Raw genomic sequence first — 27,336 nt, 5'->3', positions numbered from 1 at the left:
AATAATAAAATCCATACAATACAATTCAATACAATAAATCCTGCTATGCCCTCCCGCCTTAAAACAAATCAATGTAATAATTACCTAATTTTACCTCTTTAGGAATCTCCAGATCTTCAATTGCAACTCTGCAAAGTGGGAACTTCTAGGTGTTCCAGCTCAACTCTATGGTCAACTTCTGGCAGAGTTGTGCTGGAGGACCTAAAAATTCCTAGAGAGGACATAGGAATCAATCAATCAATCAATATATGAATCAAAACTGGAAATAATCAAATCCACAAATGTGGAGGGCAAGCTGTATACCATTTTACTATGCCATTGTATTTAATGGGACTTGAACATCCATGGAGTTTTGGTTTGGTCCTGGGATCCGCAGATACCAAAGACTCGCCATTGTTGCTTCATTGAACCTCATAGTGAGGCTGGGTTTACTCAAGGAGACCAAAATTGTGAAATAACTTTTTGAAATTACTTCCCCTCCCTGTTACTTCTTTATAGTCTTAGAAAAGTAATTAACTGAATCAATTTATTTCAGTGTTCAAAAATCAATTTTTAGGTTACGGCTTTTCTTGTTGGTAATTTTAGCCGTTATGGGAGATAATAAATTCTTAAGTTACTTCTTGTATTGTTAGTTATTTTTCTTTTATGGGAGAAAAATTAGGAAATGCCATAATACATGGGGGGGGGGGGAACAAACCCTTTCAACGGCTTTTAAAAACGCCTTTTAAAAGTAGCATTGAAAAGCAGCGAGAAATGTTAACTTGTGAGGATGGCTCTAAAGTAACCCTGTCTCCGGTCTAATCTCCACTGCAGAAATAATGCAGTTTGACACTGATTTAACTGCCATGGCTTCATGCTTTGGGATTATTGGATTTGTAGTTTTGTGAGATATTTAGCCTTCTGTATCAGAGAGCTTTGGTGCTACAACAAATTAATTAATTAATAATAATAATAATAATAATTAGGGCCTAAAAATTATTATTTATATCCAGTCTCTCCCTAGGGATCAAGGCGGGTTACAACAACAAAAACACTTTATCAATCAAATACGCAATGTATACATAACCAAAACTGCATAATCCTCTTATCCCTCTACCTTAAAACAAAAGCAACGACATTGTAAAACTACAAATCCCAGGATTCCATAGCAGTGAGCCATGGCAGTTAAACCGGCATCAAATTGCCTTAATTTTGAGGTGTTTTAGCAGCCTAAACAGCTCACCAAGGCTATATATATATATATATATATATATGTGTGTATATATATATGTGTGTATATATATATATATATATATATATAACTCCACTAGGACTTTTCCATGCGCATGCACTAAGCCATCATGTGCCACCACTCCCCATGGACTCCCCTATTTCCTCTGTGCAATCCTCATAGTTAGCAGAAGGGGACAGGGATGTTACCAAGAACGGCGCATGGTTATGAACCATCCCAGCTGTAATGTGAAGTCCAAAAACCTCCTCGTAGCAGAGATGCAGCCTCCAATATTGCAACCCCAATGTGTTACGGCAAAAAACGTTGGAGATGCATCCGCCATCACTGCTAAAAAATAGGTTGCAGGTAATGGTGTTGCTTCCATCTCATATTTCCGAGCTTTGCGGAAGGGAAGATGCTGTCGTCTTCAGTTCCTTAATGGAAGCGCACCTGTTGGCTTTAAAGGATGGGCAGGTGCTCTTCTGCAGCATTGATCGTGTGAAATTCTCCCAGCGCCAAGATGAGCCAGCAGTGAGAAGGTTGCGCACCTGGAATGCCTGGAGGAGCCATGGGAACTTTGCCCAGTGGGTCACCGAAGCCGGTGCTTTCCAGGGAGGACTCTAGGAACGCCAGGTTTCTCCTACAAACTTTGAATGCATGTCTTGGATGGCTGGGATTAATTGGTGGCAAAAGAAAGGTGGTCCGTCTAGGTTGAGAGGCACTCTTTTCTTTGTTTATTCTTAAATTCTGGCAATCCTTTGGGTGCATCTGCACTGTAGAAATAATGTACTTTGACACCATTGTGGTTGTGGAGTGACTGATCATTGTGGTGTTGATAGGCAACTATCATGACAATAATGGGTAGAGCTTGGAAATGAGATTTTTGACTACAACTTCTAGTATCCCCAAACCAGGAGATATGGGGAGTTGTAGTCAAACCAGTTTTCCCCTGTCGTTCAAAGGTATCTCATGACTTGTCACACCTTTCAGACTAACTGAAAGAAGCTGGTAGCATGAGCTTTCATAGGTTTGAGTCTCCTTCCTCAGATCCACGGGTATCTAACAGACTAACACAGCTATGCCTTTGAATTTGTTTCTGACTTGTTTTCAATCAGTTCATGGTTTAACTGCTGGGCTACCATCTGAATAAAGGGTTATTCCGATGGTGAAAATAATCCAGGTAGAATCTGGGTTGAATCTTTGTGGTTCACATGCATTTTGGATGCATTTGATTTTTGGTGGGGGACTGCCAAACAACCCGCTTAACTTCGGATATTCGATCTTGGCGGGTGTGAGAGGTTCCTGAGTTTTTCTAAAAGCATGTATCATCGCCAGTGTGAAGAACAGATGTGACTAGACCTGGGATAAACCAGGGTAAAACTCTGCACGTCTTGAACATGTTTGGAATACATCCATATCATCGACTCCATCTTTATTTGAGCACTGCCGCGTGCGAGCAACCAAACTCGCAGAGATGCACATAGATGCGGTTCCATAGTGTGAACAGCAAACCCGGAATGCATGAGTGAGATTATTCGGATAGTTGTGCTTGAGAAAACAACATCTGAATGACCCCTAAATTATGTCCCCATTCACTTCTGCAGCTGCTGCAAGCTGCTCATGATCCAATGGCACCAACAGCTGGACTGGATAATTGGTTCCATAGATTTCAATTGTCCATTAAAGTGTGGAGATGGAGAGGTATGCCTGGCACTCGCTACATGCGTTTTCCCCTCTCCCATCCTTAGCTGCTAATTGCATTGCTTTGTACCTTAGCTCCAGCTAAGCTATTTTATGCCATTTAATGATAAGGTGGTTGTTCCCAGCACTATATTTTTTTATCTTCTCCATCTTCTTCAAGAGGCAGGTAAGGCTGCTAAGCAAACTCACCTGCTCAGTGCCCCCATTCCTGTAACAGCATTATCGCATGGCAGTCGGGCATTCGTCATGAGCTGCTAATAAGTTGCCAATTACTTATCAACTGAGCCATAAACGCAGGGCTGTGGGGCCCAGGAGAGTGGCAGCATGGTAGCTTCCCTATGCAAGGGGAATAAATGACCACGTTTTACAACTTTATATGGAGATCTGGATTTCCCGGCTTCATGGCACCACCTGTGTGATTAAAGCAAAGGAGTAAAGATCACATGCAGAATACTGAGTGATAGGCAGGGGCATAGGATGGAACCATGACAGTAAAAGTGGTGTCAAACTGGATTAATTCTACAGTGCAGATGCAGCCTGAGTGTTCATGACATTCCCATAAAGGGAGCAAAATCTGCAGATCTGTGGAATATGTTGTTTTTTGTTACATATCTCCAAGTCATTTCCAACTTATTGCAAAACTATCATAGGGTTTTCTTGACAAGTTTCTTCAGAAAGGGTTTGCCATTGCCACCCTCTGAGGCCGAGAGAGTGTGACCTGCAGTGGGTTTACATGGCAGAGCTGGGATTTGAACCCCGGTCCCCTAGTGTCCTAATCCAATGCCCAAACCATTACACCATGCTGCCCTTCCCTGCGGAATGTACAATAATGAAAAATGCTTCATTGGATCAATAGCTCCTCTTTCCTCCAAGGAGTCAAAAAGGTGTTCATAGTTCCCCCTGTTCCCTATTATAACAGATGACTTGAACCTGGACCTTCCTAGACCCTTTCAACACCAGCTGCAGTGTCAAACCAACATGGAACAGTGGAAGATTCAGTGTGTTTTTGTAGGAAAAACGGAGTGCGAAATTAGGATGGGAGCAAAAAAGCAAATGCTGTCAGCTGTCTCGCACCTCCAGCTGGGCTTGGATGCAGCATCTTGATGGCCTTTCATGTTGAAATCAGCCAACATCCTCTAGATGCTCCAGAGAGCTCCTACCCAGAGATATACGAGGCAAAGAATAGCAGTTGTGGCAGAAGTGCTTAATTGTATGGAGCTGCACATTGTTCCCCAGGGCTAGACGCCTGCCTGCAAACTGGAGTGACACCGCCACGATCATTCAGAGTTATCTTGAAGCACATTAGCTGAAAAGATGGAACGTTGCTGTATTGGAACCATAAAGCGGAAATTGGCTGGTGTAGACATAACCCAAAGGCAGGGCTGTACAGCACCAGCAATGTGATGCTATCGCAAACCATGACACGCTGTCCAATAATTTGCAGATGAAAAATAAAAACAAAGGACTGTCTCCCATACTTGTGACACCCATCTTTCCATGCAAGGGATCACCGCTGGGGGAGACATCCCCGCAGCTCTTAGGCACTGCCAGTCTTCCTGCTATTATGTTATATACTTTCTTACCTTTACAGTAGTCTATCTTGCCCTGGTTTAGCCTCCTGGACCACAATGGATCATTTTGACCATTTTGATCAGGGGTTAAACCCAGATCTCTTGGCACGCAAAGCAATGCCTTCTGCCACCGAGAAATGCCAGCATGGAGAACTGTGCAGTCTTTGAGGAGAGGAATAGCTGCAAGCAAAGAGAGACATAGCGACTGCCTATAAATACCTGCTACAGACTTGGAGCGAGGAAGGAGGGGGCGGACTATCATTTTAATCAATGAGAAGCAGTTAAACACAGTAATTTTAGTCTGAGCTGGAGGACGGGAGGAAGGATAATGAATCAACCAAATGAGATACAGGGACCTGGACTCGCTGTCCTTTCCGAGCAATTTGTGGCTTGGGACAAGGGGTTGAGAAGGACGCAGGAATTGTGGTTACAAAGGTGTTACAGTCAGCCCTCCTTATCCATGGATTTTTTATCCACAGATTCAAGCATCCATGGTCTGAAAATATTTTAAAAATTATAATTTCCAAAAAGCAAACCTTGATTTGCCATTTTGTATAACGGACACCATTTTGCTCTGCCTTTATATTTAAGGGAACTTGAGCATCCACGGATTTCGCTATCCACAGGGGATCCTAGAACCAAACCCCAGCGGATAACAAGGTCCCACTGTATAATAATGCCTTAATACAAAAAGCTATGGTGCAGCTCACTTGTGCGCCAAACTGGCAAAAGGCTGCTTCCTTTTTGGCTCTGTACTGCAGTTCTAGAGAAGCTGACCTCTTGACTAATGCAGCTCCAATTCCATTCAGAAGGAAGCAGCATTGGGCAAAACCCTTTCTCTCATGTTCGATTCCCAACTCGGCCATGAAACCCACTGGAGGACCTTGGGCAAGTCGCACTCTCTCAGCCTCAGGGGGAAGCAATGGCAAAGCTCCCCTGAACAAATCTTGCCAAGAAAACCCCATGATAGATTCGCCTTAGGAACCCTGTGATAGGTTCGCCATAAGTTGGAAATGACTTGATGGTTCACAACAAACACACACACCACTAGACTGGCTCTCCTTTTGCTTGTAGGGCAGGAATGGACATCTTTCAAAGGCCAGTGGGCTTCATTTTGGTCTCCTCCAGGGCATGAGTGCACTCTCATGGCCATCATTTTGGCCAATCATAAGTGAAACCGCATCACTGCACTACCTTTTCAGCTGATTTTCAGATTAAGGCTTCCCTATTTTGCCTTCCCAATGTTTTTGGGACCTTTCTACAGCTCTTTAAGGAATAGCAATAGCATTTGCATTTCTATATTGCTTCACACTGAATTAAGCAGTCTCTAAGCCAGAGGTTCTCAACCTTTGATCCTCCAGCTGTTTTGGACTTCAGTACCCAGAAGCCTTGACCAGCATGGCCAATGACTCCATCTGGGAGATGAAGTCAAAAACATCTGGAGGACCAGAGGTTGAGAACCACATTGTGGCTGTACTACCTGCATTTAATCACTTCGCCAATATTTCCTTCAGCCCAAAAGGTTTTGGATTTTTTGGCTGAATTTTTTTGGAGGGCGGTGCTGAGGGATTTTTAGAGGGTCCTGGAGCTGGAAAGGCTGCACAGTTTCTACTACAGTTGTAGGAGAGAGATGGAGGCAGTAGGAAGATGAGTGGAAGGTAATGCTGTGATATCATGTGCATCTCAAGTACATGTGCCTGCTGTGGCCTGGAACTGTCATACCTATAGCAGGGAGATGGATAGAGCTTCTGCACCCTGCGAGGGGATGCAGCTAATGAAGTCTTCTGGGAAACAGGATAGTATTAAGAAAAACCAAGCTTGCTTTCTCTTTTTGCAAAACTCAGACAAAACTCAAGCCACATTGAATCCCAGTATTGACAAAAAAGTGGGATATAAATGAACAAATCATCATCATCATGCATCTCTCTGAATACTGTGTGACTGAGGTCCTGTACAGACTGGCCTGAAAGGCTGGCCTGGGGCTGGAGTTGAGGTGTTGTGTCCAGATGACGCATGCCCTGGGTGCTATCATGCTGCACGTCACTCCACATGGTGCACAGCATCATGGTGCTCCTCCAGCACTGCGTCCAAACGATGCAGCGCTGAAGGAGCGCTATATAGCCATGCCACTGTGGCTCCTTTTTGCACTCTCGAAAGGCTGGATTGGGTCCACAGCATGAGGTTGCCGCAGCCCCAATTTGGCTAGGAAATGATAGAATTCAAAGATATAGCCATATTAGTCTGCAGAATCAGTATGTAGAGAGATCTTGTAGCACCTTTAAGACTCACTGAAAGAAACAATTTAAAGATATAGCCGTGTTAGTCTGTAGAATCAGTACTCAGAGAGATCTTGTAGCACCTTTGAAACTAGCTAAAAGAAATAAGTTGGCTGCATGAGCTTTCGTAGACTTCAGTCTACTTCCTGAGATGCATTTGGACTTCAGAAGTAGACTTAAGTTTAGGAAAGCTCATGCTGCCAACTTCTTTCTTTTAGTTCATCTCAAAGGTGCTACAAGATCTCTCTACATACTGAGATGATGATGATGATGATGATGATGATGATGATGATGATGATGATGATGACGACAACGACGATTTTCCCAATAGCTAGGGTGGCTTACATGAAAAAGAAGACAGAGCTCCTTTACGTTTAATATGTAGTTGGAAATTAGAAAAATGTCCTGAATTTTGAGTATTTTGTTTTCATTTTATTCCAGGCTGGACTCAGGTTCATCCTAGATGTAGGTTATGAGAAAATCTGAGGACTGACAATGCCCTTCTCTCTCTCTCTCTCTCTCTCTCTCTCTCTCTTTCTTTCTTTCTACCAGTGTGACAATGAGTGCAGGCTCCATTGATCAGGAGCCTTCACGCAAGCTGGCTTGCTGCGGAGTACCGGTCATCACTGAAGACATGCAGTCGCTGGCCATCCGCACGCTCTCCGGCACGGACATCAACAAGCATTATGACCTCATCCGTGAGTTGGGAAAGGGAACATACGGCAAGGTGGACCTCGTCTCCCACAAGAGCACAGGTGAGCGCACCAGCACCATCTCTTGGTGGTGTTCAAGCAGGAGAATGGACTGGATTACTGCAGTGCGCTCTACATGAGGCTTCCACTGAGTTTGGTTTGGAAGTCATTACTAGTGCTGAGTGGAGCTGCCTAGCTTTTGTCAAGGTCTGATTCATCTCAACATGTGATGTTTCTGCTGACTTGCATTGGCTGCCTATTTTATAATTCAAGGTTGTGATACTTCTATGTAAAGCTCTAAACCAGTGGTTCCCAACCTGTGAGTCATGACCCCTTTGGAAGTCGAACGACCTTTTCACAGGCGTTTTCTAAAACCATCGTAAAACAGATATTTCCAATGGTCTTAGGAACCAAGATGATAATAATTGTATGGTTGGGGGTCACCACAACATGAGGAACTGTATTAAAGGGTTGTGGTATTAGGAAGGTTAAGATCCACTGTCCTAATTTAGGACAATGCTGGCCATGAAACCTGAGCCTTCAATGCTCCTGTTCCAGGTACAGTGAAACCCAGAACAGGAGCATTTCTGGTGCAGGGATGGAGACTCTGTGATCCTCCAGAAGGTTTGCACAGCAACTCCCATAATCCATAAACATGGGATGTGCTAGTTGGGGCTTCTGGGAGTTGACTTTCAAAAAAAACACAGAGAAGTTTGGTATAACTTGTGGGTGATATGCTACAACATTGTCTGCTGACCTAATATAAATCAAACATTCCTCTTTTTATCATGGTACAGCCAGCAAAATCAAGGTTGGGGATGGACAGGAGTCTTTGACCTTACCAAAAGTTCTCTTTTCTGGCTGTTATCTGACTGATGATTGCCTGGTGCCTCTCCCGCTGCTTTCATAGTCAAAACAAAGTGACTTTCTCAGGGCTTGTTTGTACCAGCTAGAATGCTCCAGGCTATTCCAAGAGTATTCTGGCCCCCAAACTGTCTGGATTTCCCCTCTGGAGCAATGCTGTGTGACTGTCTATACATATGTCTTCCTGTACCGCCCGGCACTACTGTCACTGGCACAAATCACTCCCTCTGAGGTCAGAAACCTCCAACATCAGTCGCATGGCCAGGTGCTTCATTGTGATCTCAGAGGGAGCAACTTGTGCCAGTGGTAGAAGTAGTGCGCAGCAGAGTAAGATGTGTGTCTAAACAGCCACCTGGTGTCACTACGGAGTGTTCTGGATCTTCCTACAAAATCTGGAGCAAGGGTGAGTTTTTAATAAACTGTTTTAGGTGGTGGCTCAAGTGGTTAAGTCACTGACTCTGTTGACTGGAAGATTGGCAGGTTGGCAGTTCGAGGCCCGGGTGCTGGATGATGGGGTGAGCTCCCATCACTAGTCCCAGCTTCTGCCAGCCTCACAGTTCCAAAGCATGCAAATGCAAATACAGTAGATAAATAGGTACCACTCCGGCGAGAAGGTAAACAGCATTCTGTGCACTCATGCTGGCCAAATGATCACAGAGTAGTCTCTGACAATGCTGGTTCTTTGGCTTAGTAACGGAAATGAGCACTGCCCCTGACGGTTGGCTACAACTTGACAACCTTGCCAACAGGTAATACCTTTACCTTTACCTTTTAAGCATGGATAGTTGGGTTTGGTGTGGCACTGGCCTCATGTTGTGAAGACAGTCTGCACTCGAATTTGGGCGTGCATCATGTAGATATGTTGCAGTGAGGCAAGGGGAAACCGGATTAATTGGCCTATGTAAACATGCCTCAGTATTCTTTCCCCTTCCTTCCTTCCTTCCTTCCTTCCTTCCTTCCTTCCTTCCCTCCTTCCCTTCGTTCCTTCATCTCATCATCTCATCATCTGCAGGCACCAAGATGGCATTGAAATTTGTCAACAAGAATAAGACCAAACTGAAAAACTTCCTGAGAGAGTTCAGCATCACCAATACACTGTCCTCAAGCCCCTTCATCATCAAGGTCTTCGATGTGGTCTTTGAGACTGAAGACTGCTATGTCTTTGCCCAGGAATATGCTCCTGGTGGGGATCTCTTTGACATCATTCCTCCCCAGGTAACTTGGTCCTGCTTTCACTGGCTCCTGGGCTGTCTCTTAATTCTGTAGGAAAAGTAAGGTTTTTGGACCTGAACTCTGGATGGTAACTTGATACTAAACTTTCAGGCCCTTTGGTGTTGGGAGATATCTGGCTTTCCGTGTAACCAAGGGGTGGTTAACTGATGGTCTCTGTGGATCTAGTTCCTGAAGGTATTTCCTTGTATAGAGATAATCATAAAAGCATAGAGTTGGAAGGGATCCCAAGTGTCATCTATTCTAACCCCTGCTCATTCAGAACTCAAGTGATAAAGTATCCTTGACAGGTGGCTATACAACCTCTATTTAAAAACGTCCAGTGAAGGAGAATCGGCCTCATTCCCACATAGTCTGTTCCTCTATCAGCCAGCTCTTACCATCAGGAACTTCTCCATAATATTTAATTGGAATATCATTTGCTGTCACTTGAATCCACTGGTCTATGCTCTAGTTTCTGGAGCAGCAGACAATGAGCACATTCCATCATCTACATGACAACCCTCCAGATATTTAAAGATGATTTATCATGTCAGCCCCTCTCTTGTAATTCTGACAAATTCTAATCAAAATAAGGGATAAATGAGGGATATGAAACCCTGTAGGCCATATGAAGTTCACATCCTGGGCATCCCCACCTGACTCGCAGCCTGCCCTGGGGGAGAGAGGAGGGGACACTGACACCACATGACTGTGCAATCCCAGAACCACAAAAGGATAATTTACCACACCTGAGAACAAATGCTATACCACTGAGATTTGGAGTTTATTGATTTTTTCCCCATCAATGGCAAGGTGCAGGCTAACTGCAATTGGAAGACAAGGCAGAGATGAGAGGGAGATGGTGCCGTGCGATAGGCATCAGCAAAGGCACTATTATCACATTTTTACGGCAGTTGAAAAGCCACATGCGATAAAGTCCCCAGTGTAAGATATCACATGAGGATGTGATTGGGTTACAGAAGTAGTTCATGAATTCAAAGATATAGCTGTGCTAGTCTGTAAAATCAGTGTGTAAAGAGATCATTGTAGCACCTTTGAGACTAAATGAAAGAAAGGAATTGACAGCATGAGCTTTCGTAGACTTAAGTCTACTTCCTCAGATGCAGTAGTTCATGTTTGCTCTGTTTCAAGACCCTTTCCTTTGTAAGATTGAGAAGAAAAGAAGTAGCAGAAGAAAGGGGACAAAAGAAGGACTCCCCCAGATCACTACTCCTTATTGCCCTGGTCAGCATGATGCTTTGCAGGAGGCTGCACTGATGAGGCTACCAAGGACATCTTGATCCAAAACTTGTCCTTTACTCTTGAAGCGGGCCATCAAAATGGCCAACGGTTATAGCCATTGCTCTGTCAGCACATTTCTGTTGCCTCTAGATGGCAACCACATTGGTAAAAAGTTGACCAAAAGTCTTGTTGGGAAGCCATACTTGACCCTGAGGCCTCAGGTTGTTAATCTGTAACTCATGGTATCCTTCTTTGTTTGCAGGTGGGGCTTCCTGAGGACATGGTGAAGCGTTGTGTACAACAGCTGGGTCTGGCGCTAGATTATATGCACAGCAAAAACCTAGTGCACCGGGACATCAAGCCGGAAAACGTGCTCCTCTTTGACCGTGACTGTCGGCGGGTCAAGCTGGCTGATTTTGGCATGACGCGCAAGGTGGGCTGCCGAGTGAAGCGCATCAGTGGGACCATCCCTTACACGGCGCCCGAGGTGTGCCAGGCTGGACGGGCAGAGGGTTTTACTGTGGACACGAGCATTGACGTGTGGGCCTTCGGGGTGCTCATTTTCTGCGTCCTGACCGGCAACTTCCCTTGGGAGGCTGCCTCAGCATCAGACACATTCTTTGAGGAGTTTGTCAGGTGGCAGAAGGGGCGCCTGGCAGGCTTGCCCTCCCAGTGGCGCCGTTTCACGGACAACGCGCTGCGCATGTTTCAGCGCTTACTGGCCCTTGACCCAGAGAAGCGCTGTCCTGTGAAGGAGGTCTTCTTCTTCATCAAGTATGACCTGATGTCGGAGGTCCGCCGCCGGCCGTCCTATCGTTCCCGCAAGCACACTGGAGACAAGCTCTCTGCCGGCCCTCACCGCCACGAGACGCCCAGCACCTGCACCCCGACCCCACTCAAGAGGACCATCCTAACAGAAGGCAGTGTCTCCCGGTTGTCCGGCTCAGAGTCCGGCCTGCCTTCCCCAGGGGGAGGGAGCAGAACTGACGGACGTCAGGACAAAGGGAAAGGCCAAATGGTGCTGGCCACAGCCATTGAAATCTGTGTCTGATGAGGATGCAGTAGGCTCCTCAGTGCCTCACAGCCTGCAGTCAAGATGTCAGCGACACTGCGGCGTCCTCTTCTGCTCCGGTATGGACTGCGTGCAGAAGAATTCTCTCTTTTTAAAAATTATATCCTCAAAGGGACCGGAATCTGTATCTTTTGAAGCAAAAAAAGGAAAAAAAAGAAAAAAGAAAAACAGTGAAAAAATAATAGGAACAGCAAAAAGAGAGGAAAAGATGAATCTCAGTGAACTCAGTAATCCTAAGGATGCAAAAGGTTATCTGTTGGCGTAGCTATTTCCTCACACAAAGACTGAGAGCCAAGAGTTGAAGGAAGGGACCAGTGGGGGCCAGTGGCTGGAAAGGAACGAGAGAGAGAGAAAGAATGAGAGAGCGGGCATAGCGTAGTGGTGTGATACCAACGATGAACACTTGGCGAACTTGCACTGCCATTTCATTCTGAAAAATAGCGAGGCTCCTCCAACAGGCAGGACAGACAGGGCTAGTTTTCAGATGGTTTCTATGTAGAGCAGGGACCCTAGCTAAGAAATGAGAATTGATATTGTGGGGGCGGGTGGTGGGTGGTGGGCAGGTCTGAAGGGATGGAAGTGGGACAGTTGATCTGGCAGGCAGCTTCTTCACAGCATTGATGCTGCCTGCCGGGATAGACAATAAGTAGGTGCTGAGTGAAAAGATGTTCTTTCGACCATCTGGACAGGACGGACAGGTCACAACTCTCCGTCACCCCAGAAGGGCAATAAGCAGGGTCTGATAGAGCCTTGTGGTTGGCTTTCATCCCAGTCCATCTTGTGTGGGGTCCAGGTAGAGGTGCGCTAGTACCCTGTAGACCATGGATGTGGGGGGAAAAACCCTCCCCAGATCCGAGGCTCATGACTTCAGCACACCGAGGGAGGCCTCGGCAGAGTTGAGGAGACTGCCTGGCACTTGTCTCCTTTATGCACTCCGTGTCCTGATTTCAAAGGGAGCCCTGGAGTACCTAGAAAGTAAAAGATGGCCCAAGCCATGGGATTTGGCTCCAAAGAACACGTGGTTTTATCTCTTCCTTAGAAGAGTGGTAAAGGAGCATCAGTTGTTTTCTCCTCACTTCTGAGTGGCACATGCCCCCTTTGCCCAGTAAGAACAAAAGGCAGAATCAGGATGACTGGGGGACTTATCGCAGAATTATCACAGGGCTGCCAGGGAAGCAGTTGGTGCCACTGATGTAGCAAATGTTTCCTGTGTTGTGTGTGTTTGTGTGTGTGTGTGTGAGAGAGAGAGTGCATATATGTGTGTGTTTGTGTGTGTGTATTTGTGTCTACATGGTTGTCAAGTCAACTGTCAAGTAAACCACTCTTTACTATGCGGCCATCACCCCTCAGGAAAAGAGACACTTTCTTTTCTCTTAAGGCCTAACAATAAGGCTGGGCACTCAGACCTAACCGTGGCGAAGGCAAAAGGGAAGCCATTTTGTGTAGAACCAGATACCCAACTTTGGTCAGCATTATGTGACGATGTGTCTTGGGGGAACAGCTCTGTGTTGGAGAGCAAGCTTCCTCCCATTTCCCGCTATGAGTTCAACCACTGATACTGAATTGTCCTGTTGAACAGTTCAGGACTTGGTAGACATTTCGGTGAGTTAGAATGTAGGATGGTCCTTCGGAGAACTCAAAAGGGATGCAGAGAAATGGGTTGTCTAAACCAACCAAGAGCATGGTTGTGTTACGACAACTTTAATATCAAACTAAGTAGGGGCCTGACAGAATCTTTTATGGCTGCCTAGCCAAGATTTAGCTGAGGTGAGGGAAGTCTGTCTCAAACTGCTCCAGATGATAGTATGCTAGATCTGCTGGAGTAAAAAAGTGGATGAGATTTACAGCAACCACATCTAGAGCCTTCAGAAAGAGTCATGGAGCAATAGCCTCTACCTAATGGAGACCCTCAAACAAACCAAGGGCTCATTTCATACAACTGTTTGACTTTCTAAATCAGTTTGGTATACCTATGGCAAAATGGCTCTAAGTTTCTTTGGAATACAGAAAGGGTGGTTCCTGTTCATTGTGTTTTCAGCCTTCACAGTGTTGTTAGGCTCCCTAGGCCACCAAAGAAAATATTTTGGAGATAGTGCCAATGGTAGAATGTTCCATCAAATCATAGGTGATATGGATGGCACCATCCCAGCTGATGGATGGATGGATGGATGGATGGAAGGAAACACCAGGCCATACAGAAAATAAACCTATAGTTGTGTGTCCAAAGATCCCGTACATCATCTCCGAGGTGAATTAGAGGCAGGTGGCTCCATTTTGAAGGTTAGTTTGGAATTAACCCAAGGATGGGGCTATGGAAAGCTCCTACCAACACAACACCCTCCTTTCACCAAGGGCTTAGACCAATACTAACCTCCCAGTGCTGTTGACCTGCGAGGAGGACCTTCTTCTGAGAGTCACTGGCAATTGCCCCATTCAGTGCTGTCGCTTTGGGGAGGGTAAAACTCTGGAGGAAGCATCTTTTCTTGTGCAACCTTTCTCCTTGTGAAGCCAAGTTGGTTAATGTCTTTCCCCTGTTCCGATCCATGCCAAACTACTACCCTGCAAATATAGATGGTAGTGGTAGTGGGCAGAGAAACTCGGCCCAGTCCTTCATTCCCTTACCCCTTCTCCAAACCAGACGGTGGGCATGCCTTGTGTGTGCCAGCCTCCCCAAGGCTCCATTCTTTCTGCACAAAGGGCTAAAATGCTATTTCTGAAGCAACAGCAGTTTACAAAACAAAACAACACAAAAGTGGCTGCCCACCATCCATTCCCCTTCCGCCCTTCCCGACTTGAGGGGAACACCACCCGGCAACTGGCTTGTGTGTGTGTATGTGTGTGTATATGTGTGTAAGTGTAAAAAGGTAAGGGTATGTTTTCTATGGAATCAGTGCCAACTATGGCACCCAAATATTAGGAGCGCCCTTGCCAAATATAGACCCGATTATCCATTAAACCTGGATATGTGGCAGTCTGACCCAACCATGGCCATCACCTTCTCATCGTCTCAACTAGACTATGACAAGGTTAGGAAGACAGCGGGAAGGACGCCGCCTAACCTCCCTTTTCTACTGCCCTCCAAGTGAGCTTTCAGTGCTGGAGACACCAAGGATCACCTTCTTTGCTGTGACCCGGTAGCGTTACCCTTCATTTCTCCACTAAACCTGTTAATCTGTACGTCTTGACACTACCGTCTCGGAGTCTTCTGGGGAGAATGCAGCTGCTTCATTCCCCTCTCTCTTGGCTTTGCCCCATTGCCTCCTATGTATGTCTGGAGGTCGAGGTGGCAGCCGACGCTAGGATTTTTTTAGGAATAGGCAATGCACAGATTTTAGATATTAGCCGCTACTTCTCCTTTTTGCCTTAGGTCCCAACTGTCCTTGATCTTTTGTGCAATAATGTAGATAAGGATTAAGAACACCACATAGACCTTGTTTTTTTGGTTTTGTTTTGTTTGATTTTTGATTTTTTGGGGGTGGGAGGAGGGAATTGAAGGGAAACGTTGGGGAAGTTGGGAGCAGGGCCTATTGGGTTGCGCGCAAGTGTGAGATGTTTTCCATTACCTTTGTCCCTTTGTTCATGGTTGTTCCCCCCCTTTTGTTGACTGTCCAAACTTGGACCTTTCTCCCCTCCGCCGCGTAGGAGACTTTTCTCGTGTTAAACGTGTGTTACCTCAATTTCTGTCACCGTTGAGAAAGAAGAAAAGCTTTTTTTAAAAAAAATGAAAGAAAAAAATCATAATAAAAATGGAAACAGATAAGTTGGGAAAAAAGCAAAAAAAAATTGTATGGAAGGTGGATATCTTATGGAAGATAAGTCTTTTTTTAAATGGTAATTTCTTGTTGTAGCTACTGAGACAGTGAAGCTTTCCCAAAGTCGTAACTGTGACAAGCGTCCTTCAGTTCTGGGGCAAAGTGGGACTTTCCAAAAGCCAAGACCTTTGGCAGATGTAGCAGTGGATTGTGGCTTTCCATCAAACCTATCCCATGTCAGCTGGGGGATACTGGGAATGGTAAGTCCTCCAAAACATGTGAAGTCGAAGGCCTTCACGGCTGGCATCCATAGTTTTCTGTGGGTTTTCCGGCCTGTGCGGCCACATTCTGGGAGAATAATTTCCAAGTAATTTTAACAAGCCCTTGTTGTTAACTGTCCTCAAGTCAACTTCAGCATCTGAGGAAGTAGCCCAAATCTACCAAAGCTTGTGCTACAATATAGGTATTGTTGGTTGCATGTTATTGGATTTGCTGTATGGCCAACACGGCTACCCCTAGATCAGTGATAGCGAACCTCTGGCACGCATGCCAGAGGTGGCACTCAGAGCCCTCTCTGTGGGCACATGTGCCGTCGCCCCAGCACAGAGTTTGCCAGAATTTGTTACTAGAAACCCAGAGGGACATGGTACTTTGTAATAAATAAGTGGGTTTTGGGTTGCAGTTTGGGCACTTGGCCTCCAAAAGGTTCACCTCATCTACATAGTTAGTTTCAAATGGCCCTTGCAGTCTCGTCCAACTCTATGATTCTATGGTGCATACTGATATTCCAGATCATGTGGCTATGTTTCTGAATTCAGGTCCTATTGAGTTGCTCCTCCTCAATTTTTCAGCTTCCTTTGTCCTTCCTAAACTAGCTTTTGCTGCTGCCTCTGATTGTGGTTGGGGATTTTGTGTCACTGCCAGTGATGAAGTAAGTTTTGACTGCCATTCCAGCTGGCTTCTATATGTGGATTTAAGATGGTTGGGAGCCAACTTCTCCTTTGCCCCAGGCAGAAAAATGAGTCAGTCTCATTACAGGTGGCTATAATCGGGGATAGTCCTTATCCTAGTCCTTATGCCGACTGCAATTACGTTGCTTGCAAAAACTGCACCTTTGGGAAAGCTTCACTGCATTACATCAGTTGTGTTTGTGACTTAGCATTGTGGTTGGATGTATATGCACTGTTCTTGTACTGTACTCCTGCAAGGAGAGGGAAAGGGGTGTCGCAAAGCTGTGCCAAACAAGGCTGGCTGTGTGTGTGTGTGTGTGTGTGTGTGTCAACGTGGGGACACCCCTCCCTGCGCCCTGGATGGGCAACTTCTTCCACTCCTTTCCGGAGGAGAGAGAAAGAGAAAAGAATTGAAAACGGAATAACGAAACCATCACCATCATACCCGCGGAAGCACGGAACAAACATTTGTAAATAGTCTGGAATTCTCTTGACTCGTGCAAAGGAGGTTTTTAAATGTTATTTAATTGATTCTCTATTGCGGACAATTGCTATAAAATAAAAAAAATGTGTTAAAATATATACTCATAGCTGTACATGTTATGAGTTCTTCACTGTATTGGGATGGGAAATTTTCTGGTTTGGGACAGGTGATATGGGAGGAAGGGGTGAGAAAGAGTGAAGTTATTTCCCATTACTGTTTCCCCTAAACTGAAAGAATATGGCCATTTTAGTAGTGCCTTTAGGCCCGAACAAACAGGCCAAAATAAAGCTGCTTCGGGTCACTTTGGAGGTATGCTGTTTAAATGACATATGCATCTTAAGAGGCCAGAAGCTGCGCCAAAAGCTGTGCTCCAGTCCTTAAAACTGAAACGTGGCTTTGGCATGGCTTCCAGATTCTTAGGACGCATGCATCATTTAAAGAGCATACCTCCAAAGTGACCCAAAACAGCTTTATTTTGGCCTGTCTGTTTGGGCCTCATCTTATCTGAACCGACAGTCCTTCCCTGTGTTAGAAAAATGGCATACATTGCTGTTAAATATGCCAAAGAAGGGTGAGCAGAACCATTTGGTTCTGTTCTGAAAAGCCTTCTTGGACCTAGGAATGGATACATTAAGATAACCATGCTGACATGGGGATTCTGGAGTTATAATCCACAAAAGTAACTTTCCCCGGCTTCGACCAAAGTTCATAATGACCTAGGCTGCCACATGCTGACATCTTCCATTCATCAATGAAGATAAAGGTATTGTATATACTCATGTATTAGTCTAGAAGCTTAGGTTAAAACATTGACCCAAAAAAACTGAGTCGACTTATCTACGGGTCAATGTCAGTACTGTATTTTAATGCATATATGTAGGCATGTATAAAGGCAAGACTTTAATCTGCCCTAGAAGCACTGACTCCCTTTGACTCTCTCATCCAGCCTTTAGTATATGCACTACTAGTTATGCCTGCTGGAATTCTGTAAGTTCTTTGGAATTGTTTTCCATTACTTTGTGCTTTTCATTCTTCATTATATGCACCTAAGTTTTACCCTCGATGTGAAGTCGAAGACTTTCATAGCCGACATCCATAGTTGTTTGTGGGTTTTTTGGGCGATGTGGCCATGTTCTAGAAGAGTTTATTCCTGACGTTTCGCCTGCATCTGTGGCTGGCATCTCCAAAGAAACTCTTCTAGAACATGGCCACATAGTCCGAAAAACCCACAAAAAACTATTTTACCCTCAGCTTATCCAAATCCATAATTTTGGCCTCAAAACTTGTCCTTGACTTATACTTGTATATGAGATCGACTTATAGTCCAGTGTATACGGTAAGTAATTCTGATCACATGGTTAGATCTTCCCAGTTTGTGACCCGCCAGTGTGATGGTGCATTCTCTTTGACTGAAGGGTAGTTTCAAGTGGCCCATCAACATGTAGACTAAACAAGAAGACAGCATTTCTGGGTCAAAAGATGTTGACTTTTAAGGAACCTTGTCCATGCCAGGAGTGGTGGTGGAAATTCACTCCAAAACCAAGCATGACATATTGTGTGCATAGAGGTGGCTTTGATGCACATTTTGTAAAAGCTGGATCCCAGGGGAACCACCAGCAGGGAAGTGTTCAGCCTGACTCCTGGCATGGCTCATTGTCATAAATATGCATGCTGTGTTTGCCTTGATGTGTGCCTGACCCTGGAACAGCTAAGCCAATTCTGCCAGGTGCATTGGGTAGCACTGCGAGTGAGCAGCAAGCAAGAATGCTACAAGGCGGGCAATCTTTGGTGAAATACAGTGGACTCTGCAGAACATTCTTGGATCTGGGACAAAAGTGGATGATGGAAGGAAGGGCTGGGATTTATTGGGAGAACAGGCTTCTCTAAGGATATGGTGGACGGCCAAGAAGACAAACAAATGGGTCCTAGAATAGATCAAACCTGATACAAGTATATTCCATCGGTCATGCTAGCTAAGAGACGGTGGACATTTTAGTCCAAAAAAGACTCTCCAGGTTCTGGCTACTTTTGCAACTGACGTTCACAGAGATATTCTGAGATCACCGTTGCTCCACTATTTTACAATAGCTCTCATTAGAAGTTTTTTTTCCTCCCCAAGAGTTGGCACTTTTCTTAATGTCATCCAGGGACACAGTCACAAAGCCGCAGTAATGGGGTCAGGAGACTGACATGGAGTCCATTCTGGCTCTGTTGCTGGGCTAATTTCAATTACTTCGTGATTATGCAGATGAGCATGGATTTAATTAAGGGCAGATCTCATTAAAGCCTTTTTGAGAGACTGGGGGAGCAAAGGGAGGAGAAGACAAAAACAGTTGAGGGATGCAGGTGCAACTGAGCATAGTGTCTGTTCCACAGAGACTAGTTAGTGCTCTGTTAAAATCCACGGAGGTGAAGAAAATCCCTTCCAGAGCAGAAGCAAAGCAGGAGACAGCACATGAATCTGACTTCGGATTAAAGTGTGTGGGTCTTGCACCTTTGCATGGGGACCCTGTTCACACAGACAAATGCACATAGACCCACACACAGCTTATATTACCCTTTGCATTTCTCTGACCCCATCTCTTCCAAAGCTCAAGTCTGATCCCATTTGGAGGTGTTTCTTTAGCCGGCTTCTTTCTCTGCAGCTCTGGAAAGGAGTGATAAGGATGCAGCTTTGATGTGATGCACAATGGTCACTTCTCTCTCACACATACATTTTTTGTGTCTGCTGAGTGTCTCCCTTTGCCTGCTGGCTGTTTAACAACCTCCAGCATCCATCAAAATGGCCATAATGTCTGTCTGTCTGTCTGTCTGGGGGTGCAATATGTTCAGGGGAAGAGGGAGAGTACATGATTATACTTGTGTCTCACGGTGCAAGCAGGAGCCACTGTGGAATTTTGCAGCAGGGTCTCATTCCTGCAGAAGCAAAACATGTTGCAACCAGCCTTTCCAGCTAAGAGACACCACACAGCCACAGCACTGTGTACAATCATGGCTATTCAAAAAAAGAGACTCAGTATGATTGTACACATTGTGCAAATAATCCAGAACCGAAGCAGGACGAATGCTGGAGCCCTAGAGCCTTGGTCAGAGGCGCTGCTGATCCCTTACTTTCGGCTTCATAGAACAAAATGAAGTGGGCACCTTGGCTAGTAAATAAGGGGGCGAGAAGGGAGTGAGAAATGAATGATCATCTGATCCTATGGAGAATTTACTTTTTTGGACGGCAGTTGCCCAAACCCCTCAAACTACATGCATGGGCAGAGTAACAAAACAACAACAACAACAAACAAAAACATAACAGGAGTAACATTTCCAAGCTCTGTCCATGTATGCAATCTGAGTGGGCCTTTGCAAGCCTAATAGAAATGAATGGGGTTTGTGCAACAGCACAATCGCTATGGCAATTTTAATGCTTGTATAAAGCCAGTGTAGTGTAGCGAGTGTTGGACTATGACTCTGGAGACCAGGGTTCGATTCCCAGCTTGGCCATGAAACCCACTGGGTGACTTTGGGCAGGTCACGTGCTCTCAGCCTCAGGGGATGGCAATGGCAGACCTTCTCTGAACAAATCTGGCCAAGAAAACCCCACGATAGATTTGTTCCCTTTTGGGTTGCCATAAGTCATAAACAACTTGAAGGCACACAACAACAGCAACAAGGAGAGTTTCTGTTCATTATGAGAAGATTGTTCATTTCCAGGAGGAGAAATCCCCATCGCAGTCCAGCCCATGTTCATTAGTACAAAGTTATATGCAGAGTTCATTCTGTACTGGCCACAGGCCATAACAAATATGATTGACTTTTAGCTGCAGCGAAAAGTAAGGCAGCCACTGTGAAGCTTATTTGAACAATGAACAGGCAACTATTTGGAAGTCTAACCAATGTAAAAATGTAATGGTTAATTAGGTTTTATGGGGAGGGATGGAGAAGTTGGATTTTCTGAATTAGGTGCCAAAATGTCTTGTAGTAACTGAACTTCTAGTTGGACTCTGCGGCTTGCATCTTCAGAGAATGCAACAGATGCTGGCAAAACGTGAGGAATAAACTCTTCTAGAACATGGCCACATAGCCTGAAAAACCCACACACAAAAAAAAGAACTACGGATGCCGGCCATGAAAGCCTTCGACTTCACTTTGTGCCATGCTTTTGCATGTAACATGTGGTTTGCTGGAGTCTTTGGTTTCCTCCGCATGGAATTAACTTTTTCCCTCCTCCAGTCAAAGCCAAGAAGAAATCTTAAAAGCAAGACAAACCACAAGAAACTGGCCTGATTCTTTAATTTAAATAAAATGAAATGAAATGAAATAAAAAGCTTGGAAGCAATTGAGTTAAGGATTCTGAGCCTGTCTCCTGCATTGTGACAGGAGATGTAATGTTTCTCTGTAGCGGTAATAAATTCTGGGTACAGCCTTCATTCTGCACACAGATACACCCAAAAAACGCATCCCTTCTCCCCAAGTGATGCTCTATGCCACTGATTTGGCAGATGAAGGCTTTCTGGTACCCTGCAGGCTTCCTCTGGTTGCCATGGCAACTGCAGCTGCTGGGGCTTGCTAAGGCGATGGGAGATTCATTGCTCTGTGTGCCTCAAGCATCTTCCTCCTAATAGACAGGGAGGGAGGGAACCTCGCATCATGTGTAGACCATCATTTTCTGGGAAGACTCCACAGGAGGCTTGTCTACATCGGCTGAATATTCCAGGAAGCCTCCCTGATATCCTGGTCCCAAATTCTACCCAAATCCCTCTATTCTACCCAAATCCCCCTATTACCTTTTGGGTTTTTGGCGAACGATGGCAGCTGTGTCCCCACGTGATCCCTATGAGCTGCTATTGTGGCTGCAAGTTGGTCTGAGGCCACAAAGGAGCACCCAGCCATGTTATCCACACTGGGTGCCTCATGCTCACCCCAGAGCCATGCGTACCCACAGAGTGCCTTGGCAGGGATGCTCACAGGGACTGTGTGGGAAGGCAGCTACCCATTAGTGCCATGTTTTTTGCATTGCGTTTTCCAGAAAACCCAGAACAAAAGGTCCGTTTTTCTGATGCAGTACAAGGGGTGGGCCCATACCTGATTCATGGTTTTTTGGGGGGTAAGCATGGCGTAAACAGCATACAGCCAACCTGGAGGGAATTAAGGGTATAAAGGTAACATAGACAAGTCAGTGTGGCGTAGTGGTTTGAGTATTGGCTTGCAACTCTGGAGATCAGAGTCTGATTCCCGCTTGGCTATGTTAAGGCGCCAAATCTAAGGTTGCCAGAATGAAAACTGGAGATGCCTCCTGTCCCTATAACCGATGGGTAGAAGAGAGACTTTCAACAGGTGCTACTTGTTACCTAGGAGTCATTCACACGTTGTTGTTTTTAGTGCAACTATGTGACTAATTTTACTTGCGCATTTCAGGTTTATTGTTCTCATTATGGAACCGCATCTCTGCAAGTTCTGTTGCCCACTCATGTCGGAAGTCGATGGTGCAAATGTATGCGAAGCACATGCAAAGCATGCAGAGTTTTATCCCGGTTTGTCCTGGGCCAATAATAATAATAATAATAATAATAATAATAATAATAATAATAATCGTTTATTTATTTGCCACCTCTCCCGCAACTCACAATCAGAGTGGCTCATAGTAATTCTTATTATGAATAAGAATGATAAGAAATAATTCCTCTGTGGCGGAGCAATGCTCTCACTTCTTCCCAGCTTACCGTAGCTATGTACTTGGATGCAATATCTCACAATTCAAATCCCATCATAATGACTGGACACTGGCTTGGTTTGCACTAGCCTTCCAAGCAAGGATTGCATTCTGCAATGCCAGAGCAAGGCTCCGAAGGTGTCCAAATCCTGCCTTATTTCCCCAGATTCTGCAGTTATTTGTGCTTTGACCAAACTGGTTTCTCACCCCGAGGCAGGAGACCGACAAACCTGTCATTCTATGCTAGCCACTGTCACTGCGGATATCCACAGCCTCCTTAAATCTGCCCAAAGCTCTTGGGAGCTCAAGCTGAGCTAATGTGTCTTGTGGAAAGAAGTGTACCACAGTTGGAAGGATGCTTGCAACATGTAATTGTGCAACATGTGATTGTGAAAACTCGCAACACGTAATTGTGAATTTTGGTTGGCCCCATAAAGGTATCATTGTTTGGATGTTATTGGATTTGCTATATGGCCAACATGGCCACCCCTAGATATATATTTGAGGGATGGTACAGCCAGTACTTTTTTAATGGTCTGCTGAACCTGATGCCATTTCCCAACTTTTCCCAAGCTTGTCCTAGTAACTATAAAGGCCTCATTCCCACTACCTTTTTAAACCGGATCGCAATTCAGTTTGAACCCGTTCAAACAACCCTGGTTCCCACTTAAATTGATTCGGTGAGGGGGGCCATGCGCCAGACCCATTTAAGCCAAATCTTTTTGACACTGATTTTTTGCCACATCTTTTTTGCCAAATCGATTCAACGCAAGTGTGAAGCACAAGCTGGAACAGAATCATTTTGAATCAATTTGTTTGTGAATGTGAACCACAAGTGGGTTATTTTGATGCCAGAAAATGACAGAAAATGCAGTCAGGGCAAATGTAGTGGGAACCACACTCCAATGTCGAACTGATCCATCAATTCGGATCGCACACCGATTTATCTGTAAGTGGGAATGAGGCCAAAATAGAGGTGGCCATGTGGGGGGCATTCCCTAGGAGAAATTCCCTGTTCTTAAAAAACACCTCCCAGGGCCTTCTAAAAACAAAAAAACACTCCCTAGAAGATGTTTAGGGGCATTAGGGGACAATGTTTATGGTTTTTGCATGGGATTGAGGTGGAGAAGGTGCAACTCTCTGAGCTGTCTTGGAGGGCTGCTGTGCCCTCCAGCCTCTCATAGTTGCACACCCCTGCCATAAACATTTATGCATTAGGTCTTAAGCTGCCTAAGGTTTCCCTAAGAAATCCCTATGACATTTATGGGGTTGCCATAAATCAACAAGCAGCTTGAGGGCCCATACGTACATACATACATACAAGACATTTGATCATCACAACATAATACAGCACAAAGGACTACTGGAACCATGTCACATTCCTTTCCCACAATTTACCAAACGCATCGTCATTATAAGAGTAACTCATGTTACTGCTACATAAAGAAGGAGTTACAACAGCAATGGAAAACAGCAGTGAACAGTAATAAACAAGGTAACCAACAGTAGTGTAACTCAGTTATACCTTCAAAAATCCACCACTGATACCTTTATTGGCCAACCGAAATGCACAATATACTTGTTGCAAGCTTTTGGAGCTCCATGGGCTTCTTCATCAGGCAAAGGTGTTATGAACCAAACAGGAGGAAAATAAAACAATTGGAGATGTTAGATGCCTGCATGCTGTTTCAGCCCTTAGTAAAGATATTATGATGGGGAGGATATCTTTTGGAGGCCAATAAAGGTATCACTGATGGGTTTTTGTTTGTATTTGTTAAATGGTCAACACAGCTACCCCTGAATATTTTCAGTTATACCTTTGTTGCTATTGCAATGATCATGGAGGATTGCTCTTCAGTCTTCAGGAAACAGGCCCCCAAATAACAATAAAATAAAGTAAAACAGAAACAACCTTTTTGCAATCATTTCTCTTCTGGTCAGTTGGCAACCACAATATCCCCTTATGGTTACCTTCCGATGATCCTCAGGGTTCCCACTTCACGAAAGGGAGGCATAACAGGGAGAAGGCGTGGATGTTATTCTACATAATTTTTCATCTAAATTCTATTTCTTTTCTTTGGGAAGCCGGCAATCTCGCTTGCTTTGTCCTCAATTTTTTTGCTTTCATAATCTAAATGAATTGTTTGCAAGTAAAGACCAGCTGTGAAAAGATAACACCCCCCCAATGCTGCCTTCATCTGAGCAACCTCCCCCTTTGCTCTCTTGTGGTTTATTAATTTTGCTCCACAGCTAAGTCTGGCTAATCCCCCTTTGCATGGCGCATGGGGAAGGCAGATGTGGTGTAAATGGAGGTTCAAGAAGATGTAAATTGGTTTCGGTGGGTGGGTTACGGTGGGATAACGCAATGAAAGCAAAGCTTAAAACTGGCCTGATAAACAAGCGGTAGCAAATTGCTAGTACTTTTCTCACCGTTTTCATCACTGCAACAGATAATATGCATTCCCTTTTCTTCCAGGAATGGTGACCTGGAGTTGCACACTTGCTTTTATGGTTCTTATTCACATGCAGCCTGTTCTCAAGCCCTGTGTTACAGAATCATAGAGTTGGAAGAGACCCCCAAGGCCATCCAATGTAATCCCATTCTGCCACACAGGAATACACAGTCGAAGCATCCCCAAAAGACGTCCATCCAGCCTCTGTTTAAAGATCTCCAAAGAAGGAGACTCCACCACTCACTGTCGAACATCTCTTACTGTCAAGACGTTCCTCCTAATGTTGAGTTGGAATCTCTGTTCCTGCAGCTTGCATCCATTGCTCCAGGTCCTATTCTCTGCAGCAGCAGAAAACAAGCTTGCTCCATATTCAATAATATGACACCCCTTTTTAAACAGGGTGATCATATCACCTCTTAACAGTCTCTTCTCCAGGCTGAACATACTCAGCTCCCTAAGTCTTTCCTCATAAGGCATGGTTTCCAGACCCTTCATCATTTTGGTTGCCATTCTCTGGACACACTCCATCTTCGCAACATCCTTTTTGAATTGTGGTGCCCAGAACTGGACACAGTATTATTCTAGTGCAGCCTGACCAAAGCAGAACAGAGTGGCACTATTACTTCCCTCAATCTAAATCAAGATCTTACACACACACACACTATATATGTCCCAGAATGATACAGTCAGACCTATGTATTCATGGACTCCTTATCCACGGGTTCAACCATCCATGGCTTGAAAATATTTTTTAAAAAATATATAGATTCCAAAAAGCAAACGTTGATTTTTGCGCTTTGATAGAAGGGACACAATTTTTGCTATGCCATTGTATTTAATGGCATTTGATCTCTGACATAGAGGTCACTAGCCACTACTGGACCCTGGACCTTGCTATCTCAGCTGAGTGCTTAGGGAGAAAAAGTGTTTTGCATGTTCAAGTAGGGCCTGCAACACAATGCTGTAGCATGGAGTGCTCCTTTTCATGGCTCCAGCGTCACCCTTATCTGTGATGCCTCATTCCATCCACACCTTCGAAAATGTCTTTTTATGACAGCACAATTGCCAGTTGGTTAGGGGATTCTGGGAGTTACGATCCAGTAAAAGTCAGTTGGCAATCCCATGCCTGCTGGATATACTCACTCCTCTGCAGAGTGCTTGAGCATTTTTCTCCCTTGCATATTTCCTCTTCTAAAGACTGGGGTTCCCCCAAACCTGTTCTTGTGTTGTGGCTGCAGAAAGGCTGGCTCTCAGAACACAATGTTTTGCAATTACAATGTACGATGAAAGCGCGCACACTTAAAAATCTCTTAGCTTAACCACTCTGTTTCAAGTGGCACCGATAATGTACTTTTGCTTAAGAATATTATATAGGTGCCTCGGTAGAAGTGAACAAGGCCCACCCAGTCCATGATTCAAGCCACAAATGCTTAGGTGCACCCCACAAAAAACAACTCATACATGGTTCAATAGTGGAACTCAGGCCAGACTACAAGTCCCAGAATTCCACAGCATTGAGTCATGGCAGCTAAAATGGTGTAGAACTAACAAGCCCTGTCCCTGATCCTCTTCTCTGAGTTCGGGTTATTAGGGAAACATTCCCCTAAAATTCCTGTCTTGATGATCACTTGGATGAGCTTCGTTCCAAAGTGACCGGCCGCCCTGCCGTCCCACTGGAAGTCCCCTCATCAGTATTTTAAAGTAAAGCACACAAACATCACAACCTGTTTCTGGCGTGTGTGTGTGTGTGTGTGTGTGTGTGTGTGTGTGTGTATATATATATATATATATATATATATATATATAAAAAGATCAGTGGTGTCACCCTCTTTAGAGTGTCACCTGGTGCAGTCCTCACTCCCCGCACACCCCTATTGACAGCCCTGGTTATATATCACCTGGTGCGGTCCTCACTCCCTGCACATCCCTATTGACAGCCCTGGTTACATGTCACCTGGTGCGGTCCTCACTCCCCACACACTTCTACTGACAGCCCTGGTTACATGTCACCTGGTGCGGTCTTCACTCCCCGCACACCCCTATTGACAGCCCTGGTTACATGTCACCTGGTGCGGTCCTCACTCCCCGCACACTCCTATTGACAGCCCTGGTTACATGTCACCTGATGCGGTCCTCACTCCCCACACACCCCTATC

At 45.0% G+C, this 27,336-nt stretch overlaps 1 protein-coding gene across 1 annotated transcript in view; it reads left to right on the top strand.

Moving 5' to 3' along the window:
• Positions 1-16,138, top strand: part of SBK1 (SH3 domain binding kinase 1) — a 72,652-nt gene extending 56,514 nt beyond the window's left edge. The window contains exons 2-4 of the mRNA XM_042438723.1: positions 7,311-7,513; positions 9,327-9,529; positions 11,031-16,138. Of these exons, the coding sequence (XP_042294657.1) occupies positions 7,311-7,513; positions 9,327-9,529; positions 11,031-11,819 (1,195 nt within the window). The 3' untranslated portion in view covers positions 11,820-16,138. The remainder of the gene's footprint in view (positions 1-7,310; positions 7,514-9,326; positions 9,530-11,030) is intronic.
• Positions 16,139-27,336: the final 11,198 nt, after the last annotated feature.

The sequence above is a fragment of the Sceloporus undulatus genome, chromosome 8, assembly GCF_019175285.1.
Source record: "Sceloporus undulatus isolate JIND9_A2432 ecotype Alabama chromosome 8, SceUnd_v1.1, whole genome shotgun sequence".
In the NCBI taxonomy this organism is placed as follows: domain Eukaryota; kingdom Metazoa; phylum Chordata; class Lepidosauria; order Squamata; family Phrynosomatidae; genus Sceloporus; species Sceloporus undulatus.
This window is presented reverse-complemented; position numbering and strand designations above follow the sequence as displayed.